Raw genomic sequence first — 10,509 nt, forward strand, 5'->3', positions numbered from 1 at the left:
AAAAGGGAGTATAAAATAGATATATTTTTTATACGATCGGAAAAACGTGGGAAAACTTGGTAACTTCAAATCGAAAATGCGCCTAAAAGAGACAACAAAAAAACAAACGGCGTTACCAGCGAAAGCAACAACAACATTACCAACAACAGCAACAACAGTCAACAGTCAAAAGATATTGCCGCTGTCGGGCGATCTGCTTAGTACGCTGCACATATCGACGCCGCATCATCACCATCAGTTGCAGCTGCAACATCCGTTGCAACACCATCATCAGCTGCAGCAACAACACCAGCAGCAGCAGCACCAGCAGCAGCAGCAACATCAGCAACTGCAACTGCAGCTGCAGCAGCAGCAGCGCTGCTCGAGCGTCGGCAGCACCAGCAGCAGCGGCACCTGCGAAACGGACCGCTCCTCCTCCCACTCTGCCGCCCTTTCGCCCGCCTCCGGAATGGACGGACTGGGTCCTGGCTTGGGTCCTGCCGCCAGTGCTGCAACACCTTCTGCGGCCGGATCAATGGTGGGAGCTCCGAGCAACGATGATGCTGCCGCCGTGCTTGCCGCCAACATCGCCGAGTCGTTCACGTTCCTGCAACAGCATGCGGCACATCATTTTCGCGACATTTTGTATGCGGCCCACATGCTGGGAAGAGGTAAAGGCAACAAGGAGTCGCCACCACTGGTGGGTGGCACAAGGAGGAGGGAGGGTGGTGGAAGGAGAAGGGAAGGGGGAAGGGGGAGGGGGAGGAAAGAGGGGGCATGGCTGCCACGACCTGCTGCTGTGGGCAGCCGAAGCAGCAGCAACAGCAGCCGCAGCAAACTGGAGCCGCTCAACTGGTTTCGCTAGCTAGCTGTTTTTTTTTATTTTCAGTTTTATTTTTTTTTTCGTTTTTTTTTCGGCCAGGCCAACTTTCACTTTATGCATTGTTGCCGCACTTCACTTCAGATTGCCACTCGCCTTGCACTTGTTGCCCCGCGCAGTGGAAAGCTCCCCCGGTTTCCGGATCCTAGGGGCTTTTCTTTTCGGATTCCATAATGTCAAAGGGTTTTCTTGGGAGATCGTACATTAAGCGCTCTCAAAAATATGAAATATCCTTTTAAGAAAGTTACTCCCTTAAGTAACAGTACTTAAATTATTATTTAAATCTAGAGAAATTATTACTTTCCATTTATAGTATCTTACAACATTTGGCAATTTACATTTATTACATTTGTTTTGGATTACAATAAACCCTAACTATTTATATAGTCGTTTAGGGTTTTTATTTTTTCCTTTTTTAAATTATATCAACACTTAATGTAATAAGAGATTATCTGGTTTTTTTTACAAACCTAAAGGTTCTAAAATGTTCTAAAATATTATATTTATAAGGAAAATCCTTGAACCAAAATCTTTGGCAAAATCAAAAACCTTTGAAATCTTGCTTACCACGTTACCTTTAATCAAACTAATACAAAAGCATGACCTTCAACCCACAACTTCATCCATTCAAAATGAATATAAACTTAAGATTTATTAATAAATAATTTATTAATGATAAACTCTGTTTTTCATTGGTCTTTCAGGCTATTATCAGCCGGCTGGACCGCTGATCTCGCCGCATGTGATCGCCGCCCCGCCGCCGCCGCCGCCACCATCCGTTGCGCAGGTGAAGAAGCTGCAGGAGGAGGACGGTGCCACGCCCACCACTGCCGTCGGTTCGCCGACGCAGCAGTTGCAGCAACACCAGGCGGCCGTCGCTGCCGAGGCAGCCGCAGCAGCAGCAGCAGCAGCAGCGGCAGCAGCAGCGGCTGAGCATTCGCACGCGCACGTCGTCCACGGCCACAATCCGCAGCAGCAGCAACAGCAGCAGCAGGGGCAACATCCGCAGCCGGGGCAGCAGGGGCAACCTCAACCGTATCCGGCCAGCGCCGTGGCGGCAGCAGCAGCGGCAGCAGCCGCCCACCAGGGGGCGTGCCCTATTCGCGGTCGATGCACGCGGCCCAGATGCACTACTCGACGGCCTATCCGCCCAACTACTACGCTCCGTATCCGGGCGATGTCATGTGCTACTCGCCGCCCACCTACCAGCCAGCGTACTTCTCCAGCAAAGTTTACCAGCCGCCGTCGCATCCCGGCCATCCGGCCGCCCATCCGCAGGCCGTCGGACATCCGCCGCCACCGCCGCCGCCGGGCGCCTATCGCCGTTATCCGTACTATCAGCACGGCGGTCCGCCGCCGCCGCCGCACGAGCTCTACGAACAGCAGCCGCCGCCGCCGCCGCCGCCCGTCTCTGCAGCGGGATCAGGAGTATCTGGAGCCGCAGCACAGCAGCAGCCTTCAGCAGGAAGCTCAGCGGGAGCGGGAGGAGCAGGAGGAGGGGGAGCAGGAGCGGGTGGAGCACCCGCTGGCAGCCAGTTGGTGCCGGCGCATCAGCAGCACCAGCAGCAGCAACAGCAGCAGCAGCACCTCGAGCACTATCCCGGACCGCCGAGCTACTACGCCGGCTACAGTCCCGGCGGAGCGGCTTCGTCCGGCCAGTGCTACCCGCGCGGACTGCAGGGACCGTATATGGGTAAGGAAAAGTATGGTCCAGTCCCGGATGCATTCACACCCGCCGCCTCCAAGGGGGCTGCCAACTGTTTTCAAAAGCAACTATCTTAGTTCAAGATATAGAAACCACTTTAGGTTGTTCGATTATAAAAGTAAAGGATATTCATTATATCTAGATTTTCAAAGAGTTTATAGATTTTAAAGTAAATAATGGTTATGATATCTAGATTGTCAAATACTTGACATGGTTTTAGAAAAGTTCAATAATCAAGTGCTGTTTTAAAATTCCAATTCCAACTCTTTCTTGGTTTTCTTAAGTTGATTAAATTCATAAATGGCAGAGAAAATGTAGAAGGGTTTTTAGATTTTCATAGTATTTAACTATTTTATTAGTCACCTGTTTTAATTGAAAGTTGGCAGCACCTCTTGCTTAACCTTTGCACCTACTAACTCTCGATTGTGCTCGATCCTTGCAGAGTATCCGCCGCAGTGTCCCTGCCCAATGCCTCAATCGTGTCCAAAAAACGTCCATACTGGGCCTCATATTGGTAGCAACATCCTCAGCAACATCGACCAGAGCAGCAGCAAGAACAGCAGCAACTGCAGCAGCAACAGTGGCAACAGCAGCAGCAGCAATATGTTGCTGAGTGCCACGAGCAGCAGCAGCGACAGCAGCAACTGCAACAGCAGCACTTTGACTGCCTGCAGCAGCGTTGCAACAACAACAACAGCAACGACAACGACGACGACGGCAGCGTCAACGTTGACTACCAGTAGAGGCCCAGTGAAAAATGTGACCGAACCGAACGAGAGCAACAGCAACAGCAGCAGCAAGACCACCAGCAACACCAATAATAGTTGCAACATTAGCAACAGCAGCAGCCAAACAACGGAGACAATTTCGCGTGCAACGGCAGCCACGAATACAACGAACACGACGGCAACCACGGCCACCACGGGCACCCAGTGCCAGATGCTCGTGAAGACGGAGGAGCTGAAGGGGGAGAACCGGCCGGTGACCAAGATGCAGTACGAGGCGCACGTGATGCCGCCGCCAACGCCGCCGGAGAGCTACTGCGCCAGCGATGAGAAGCTCCTCCTCGACGAGGAGCAGGAGCAGCAGGAGGCCGAACTGGAGCTCCGCCTCCGATTGGGCTTGCAGCTGGAGAAGCAGCAGCAGCACCACCACCACCAGCACCACCATCAGCACCACCAACAGCACATCGAGGCCTACGATCTCACCTGCAGCACACCGCCTCCGATTTCGGCGCCACAGGCAACAGCAGTTGTGCCGCGAAAGGCGAGAATCGGGAAGAGCATGGCCAGGGAAATGGTCTATGCTGCCCAACAGCAGCAGCAGCAGCCGGAGAAGCAGCCGGAGAAGCAGCACTTGGAGGAGAAGCAGCACCTGCAGGAGAAGCAGCTGCAGCTGCTCGACGAGGAGGAGCCAAAGGTGGCTGCGGCCAAATTGGAAGCACACCGGGAACAACCAGAGATGCCTTTCGTACTTAAAGCGGAAATCAAAGCAGAGACCAAAATCAAAATCGAACACGACGGGGAGGTGACTGGAGGCACTGCACCACATATCAGCCAATTGTTGGACCTCAAGCCCACCATCAAAACGGAGCCCGAACCCGAAATCGAACCAGAACCCGAACCAGAATCGAATCTGGAAAGGGAAGCGGCACCGATAGCACCTGTGGCCAAAACCGAACCGCAGCAGGAACCAAATGAGCTGGAAAAACCGGGCGGCAGCAAGCAGCGCATCAATTTGCTTGCCTCTTCGAGTGGCAGCAAGAAAACGAAGACGAAGCACAGCTACAAGAGTCTGATCAGGCAGGCGGAGCCCAAGAACTATCTGTGTCCCGGTCGTCGGTTTGTGCGTCGACATGGTCGTGCTCCGGCGAAGTACGCCAAGCGGCGACAGATGATCCTCACGCAGCGGCAGCAGCAGCGAATGCGCCTGCAGTTGCAGCAGCGAAAGCAGCAACGCAAAGCGGCAGCAGCGGCGGCAGCAGCAGCTGCAGCAACCGAAGCTGCCACTTCTGCGGCGAGTGCCGCTCCCATGGAGGTGGGCACGGATATCCAGGAGCAGATCAGCAGTGCCGCCACGCCGAGTGCTTCGCCGAAGAGAGCGCGTCCGCGAAAGCAAGAGATTGCCGCACTGCATCTGCTCGAGGGTTGTGATACCTCGATGACCCGCGGTTACTTCAGTGATCCCGAACTGAATCACAGCAGTCGCAAGCAGGCGCCTGCCACGGTGGGTGGACTCTATGCGGCATCCTCACCGCTGACACAGGCAACCGCCAAGCAGCCGGTGGCCGGAAAGCGTTCCAAATCGGAAACGAAGAAGCCACCGGCGGAAGTGGAGAGCCCGCTGCCCTGCAAGAAGCCACGCAAACAGGCGACTGCTGCTGCAGCGGGAAAAGCGAAAGCCAAGGGCAAGAAATCCACGGGAGGAGGAGCGGCAGCTGCAGCAGGGGAGGAAACCAACCAGCGGGATTCGGCGGCACTGGGAGCACCATCGGCCAACCAGGAAACCAACAACAATGAGTATCAAACAGCTGACTTGCAGGCTCAAAAGTTCACCGAAGCAGCAGCTGCAGCAGCAGTGGCAAGTGCAACTGCCACGGCAACATCCCCTCAGCAAGAGCAACAGCAACAGCAACATTCCGATGAGCAACATCAGTTCCTGGTGCCCATTGCTATGACCACGAATCCTGCGAATCCCAACCAGCGTCAAAATCCAACAACAACAACGACGACGACGACGACGACGACGACGCACACGAAACGCGCTCGATCGCGTGGCAAGTTTGGGAATCGCAAGCGGCAGAGGCAGCGACCAGGCGGCGTTAGCAACGAACTGGATGTCACCCAACCGCCGGCGACCAAGGCGAATGTGGTGCCCAAGTGGAACAACGGTTGGATGTGGGCGGGCCAGGCCTTCCAGGGTGCCGTCTTTCTCAATGTGAGTGAACCATAATTTTTATAAAATAATTAAATACTTACTTTAATTGCATCTTCATTTGATAGAGCGATGATCCCTTGGTGTTGCGCACTTGCTATCCTGCCATGCGGCATGTCGAAGGCGATATCATTCGCATCCGGGACTGTGTGCTGCTGAAGGCCAACGAGGACAACGAGCTGCCCTACGTGGCCAAGGTGGCGCATCTCTGGCAGAATCCAGAAGATGGTAAATATAGAGTTTAAGGAAACTTACACGATTTCTACCTTGAATTTACTCATTGAATTTGCTTGTATTCGAATCTATTGACTCTATTCACCCATTGAATAACTAATTTAATACACTTGCTGTACAGGTGAGATGATGATGTCGCTTCTGTGGTACTATCGACCGGAGCACACCGACCAGGGCAGGCAGCGCAACGATTGCCCGGATGAAGTGTACGCCTCGCGGCATCGCGATCACAATTCGGTGGCCTGCGTGGAGGATAAATGCTATGTGCTCACCTTCAGCGAATATTGCAGGTTGGTAAATTGATTCCCCTCGATTGTATTCGTATTAACATTTAATTGAATACACAAACAGGTATCGTCGTCGCCTGCGTGCCGCCGAAGAGGATGTGGAGGATATAAGCATTGTGCCAAGGCGGCCAATAAGTGCCAGTGGTTCCAGCTGCCATCCGGTGCGTACGGTGCCGGAGCACACGAATCCGGAGCTGGTGATGTTCTGCCGACGAGCCTACGAGTTCCGGACGCGACGCCTGCTCAAGTTGCCCCAGAAGAACGGACTGGTGTGCAACTCCAGCTAGCGCAAGGCATCCTGAGCCATCCCGCATAGTAGTAGTCCACTGTTAATCCAGCGGGTGTAGGAATCGAGTGTAGGAAACATTAGCTTAAATTCGGTGGAGCGACGAGGGGGCGACTCCTGGATGGGAATGGAATGGAATGGACGAAGTGCCCTGGCAGAGGATAAGGAAGGCGTAGAGAGAACGTTACATTGTTTTGATCAGTCTACAGTATTGTTAAAGATATCTTTTTGTCTTTGTTGTTGAGCGATAACTGCAAGTGGTGAAAATCTGAATTTTCGGCTGCGATCGTTGTTCCTAACCAAAATTTCGATGGCGACCGTCGTTCGATGTTCCCAAACAAAAAACAAACAAACAAACACACACATAAACACTCGTTACCTCTGTTGGGGCAGGAAAAGAAGAAGAAGAAGGACACACACACACACAGGACACATGGCTACACCCAGAAAATAAAACAAACAAAAAAAAAAACACACACACACCAGACCAAATTGTAGGCGAAAGCTTTTCACTTAGATGCGAGAATTTTGAGAGATTTGAACAGAAGGGAGAAAGGAGAAATGTAGGAAAGCAACTGCTAGGAGAAAGCATTAAATACTTTAAATTGTATTACATAATTTATTTATTCCCCCCCACACACACACACAAAAAAGAAACAAACCACACACATGGATATTTTTGTTATTAAGTTGTATGTATTTATTATCATTAATATCGAGTTAGTCAACATTCTGTGTACAGTTTTCCGTTCGTAATTCGAAGTATTTCATGGAACCGCTCAACAAAAACAAAAAAGTGTTATGTTCTTAAGTTTTTCCTAACTGTTTCACAGTAGTTAAAAAACAAGTGTAAAAGTGTTTCTAAACTAGGTGCGATTTTATCTCCTCTTTTTTTTGTTAATTGGATAAAAATAAGAAAACCTATTGATGTATTTTTTTTTTTTTTTAAAGTAATACGAATAAGATATTAGTTAGATTTTGAAACCTTAAAAAAAATCCTTGTCGCCAAATTAAGTCTAACGACTTTAAAATCTAATGAGTTCCATAAAAAAGAAATCAGATGGGAAAACTACATTTTTTTTGGCGCCTTTCTCGTTTCACTTATACTCAAAATTGTAAATGTCCTATCTCCATTTAGTCTATAAATCCAGATGTATGTAAGACCTTAAACCTATTGATGCTCAGGCAAAAAGAAGAAGTTTGCGCACAGACAGACCAACTTTATAATCTATAATTATTAACTTCTCGATTTGAGATTTCTGGCTCCAGGAGCGGAAAACTGGAAGACTTGACATCGATTTTTGCTAGGCGCTGTTGGTATATTTTTTTAGTTGTTGTTAGTTTTTGTAAGCGAAGGAAAAAAACAAGCATTGTGTACTATTTAATTTGACAATTATTTTTTGTTTTCGTTTTTAGTTTTGGAAATTTGATTTCAGAGATATTATTTTCTGTTTACCTTTTTGTTTAGCTGCAAAACAGTTAGAAAGAATCTTAAAAGAAAGAACAACAACAAGTCACATTATTATATTATATATAAACTTATATATATATATATATACGTAGTTCTATATAAACAAATATCCTTATCCTTAAAAGTAAATTTTTTTTTAAATCTTAATTTAATTTAGTTTTAGTGTTTTTAGTTAGTAAGTTGATATTGCTAATAGTTTGTTTTATACCAAATACAAAAAAAAAACATTAGGCGATTCTAAGAAACCTATTTATGCACACCCAAACACACATACATCTATGCACAAGTGTATAGTCTTAAAAAATATATATCCATATATATATTTGAATTATATGTATTATTTTTTAAACCAATCAACTGTTTTCCTAATTTTTTGGTTAATGTGACTTCGACTTTTGGGGCCTACTTTCGGGCGGAAAACGGATATATATTCTCCAGATCGGCCAGATGCGTGGCGAGGGCGGTTAGGTGTAGGCTAGTAGGCGTGGCAATCTGTAGAGCTATATGGATAATGCAACGTAGGACATTGAGAATGCTGTCGCGCTTTGGGAATAGAATGTGCAAAAGATAGAAATCGTATATAAATACACAAATATCTAGGGAGCATAGCCAGACATATGATACAAGTATACAACAACAACAACAACAACACACCTACACACAAACACACACACACAATGAACGATCCATTAAGACATATGTATACCTAGAGAAGCAGGACGACGAATGAATTCAATTAGTGAAAATCAACAAGCAACCACAAATTGTAGCCTAAATTACCAAAAAAAAAAAAACAAAAAGCGAAACCAACAAACAAACATTATATTTGTATGCCATATATATATACACACGATACATATACATACACATATACATATATATATATATATAGATATCTCTCTATATATATATTATGAAGCCTTGTTCCTGCTGGGCCAATACAAGGACACATATATATATTTCTATAGGCAAATTGAAGGAACCACAGGAATCAACCACAACCGAAAGCAATTGAAGCCCGTTTGTATTATAAATGGGGAGACGTCCAAGGTTTTGGCGTTATTCACAGCAGATTACAGTCAACCCACACTAACAGAAACATACACACACACAAACACAATAACACTGATGCCTCTGAATACAAGTTTAAAGATTAACATGTTTTTTCGCTGGTTTCTGTTGGATTAAGGATAATGTGGAAGATCCCATTGTATTTTGTAGAGAAATCTAACACTGAAAAAAAAAACCAAAAAAAAAGTAAAACGTTTTTCGAAGATCAGTTCATTCCAATCTTGTCCTTCGGCATGATAATTTCCATATACATAGTTGTTAGTTACGGTCTGACCTTTTTCTTCAACATTTGCTTTAAGAAATACATTTTTAACAAATTATGAAACCAAAAAAATCCACAACACAAGAAAATACGAAATGAACTTAAAACAGAGCAAGAACAAAATAAATAAGAACAACAAACAAAATAAAAAACAGGAAGAGCAAGAACAAAAAAAAAAAACAAGATCAATAAAACAAATCCAATATAATTATTGTTTATTACTAGACTAATAAATGTATTTTTTGGCAGATTAAAAAGAATTTCTTCAATTGGTTTTGGGTTCTCCTTAGGGGAATTACTATTTTACAAATAGTTTCTATTTAAATAGCACTTAAGTTCGGGGAAATACTTCCACATATTTTTAAAGGTTTGTTTTTTTTGGGGGGATTGTAAGATAATCATCGCCGGCACGTAAAACCGAGAACTAAAATCAAAAGTAAACTGAGGTTGACATTGACTCAAGTAGCCGACAAAAAGGCCAACAATTAAGTTAATCGTTGGGTAATTTGTACCCTCGTCTATGGAAGAAAGTCAGATCCAACATGTATGTAAGTACTTATGTATCTGCTAATTAGTATTTGCAAGCGAACATATTTATTCTGCTTATCTGCGTAACTTTGGGGTGTCGATGAGCTCATCAGCCCTGTGACTCAGTTTTTTTTGGCCCAGAATTGTTTTATCCGCAGGTGTCGACCCTCCGATTCCATGCATGTTTACTGTCTTTTGTTATTGTTTTCGTTTCGATTTCGTTTTGGGTTTTTTTTTTGTTTTTGTTTTCTGGGGGTACTAATTACATGGGCGTTGCGCCTCTCAAGATATGTGTATCATTTGTGTGGGCGTGACCCAAGAAGATGACGTACACGATCTGCTAATTCAACTGGTTAGTCACTCAAACTGCGCAGCTGCGTGTGAAAAAATAACGAGCTTAATGCACAAAATTATTTATAAACTTTGGAGAGGAACGATTTGACTAGATAGATTTGTTAGGTGTGCAAAAAAAAATCTGAGTTATTCAAAAGTACATAGCTTAGAATCTTCCTAACAATTTGATCCAAGATTGCTCTTTACTCGACACAACAACGAAAATAAAATGGAACATAAACTAATGCTGCAGCTGGTTATGTTAGATATTTAAATAACAAATGCCTAGAGGTACGCCACTTTTAAATCGGATAAAAATTAAAAAAGTTATTGATTTAAAAGTCACTTTTCTGCAAAACGGTTTTTTGCAAATTTTGAAAGGTCGGGGGTCATAAAAAATATCAAAACCCGGACTAAAAAACTAAAGCTTTTTTCAAAGTTCAACAACAAAACTCCGATTTATATGTAACTGCTCTCAAACTGGAAAGATATTCGCTATGCCTAAAAATCAAGAACAACAAACCGTTTTTATTAACCTT

General features: G+C 45.6%; 1 protein-coding gene across 1 annotated transcript in view; it reads left to right on the forward strand.

Moving 5' to 3' along the window:
- Positions 1–8,126, forward strand: part of LOC108088617 — a 39,187-nt gene extending 31,061 nt beyond the window's left edge. The window contains 6 exon segments of the mRNA XM_017186504.2: positions 1,564–1,946; positions 1,949–2,552; positions 3,007–5,501; positions 5,567–5,726; positions 5,854–6,022; positions 6,084–8,126. Coding sequence (XP_017041993.2) covers positions 1,564–1,946; positions 1,949–2,552; positions 3,007–5,501; positions 5,567–5,726; positions 5,854–6,022; positions 6,084–6,306 — 4,034 coding nt within the window. The 3' untranslated portion in view covers positions 6,307–8,126.
- The last annotated feature ends 2,383 nt before the right edge of the window (positions 8,127–10,509 follow it).

This window comes from Drosophila ficusphila, unplaced genomic scaffold, assembly GCF_018152265.1.
Source record: "Drosophila ficusphila isolate 14025-0441.05 unplaced genomic scaffold, ASM1815226v1 contig_198, whole genome shotgun sequence".
Classification (NCBI taxonomy): domain Eukaryota; kingdom Metazoa; phylum Arthropoda; class Insecta; order Diptera; family Drosophilidae; genus Drosophila; species Drosophila ficusphila.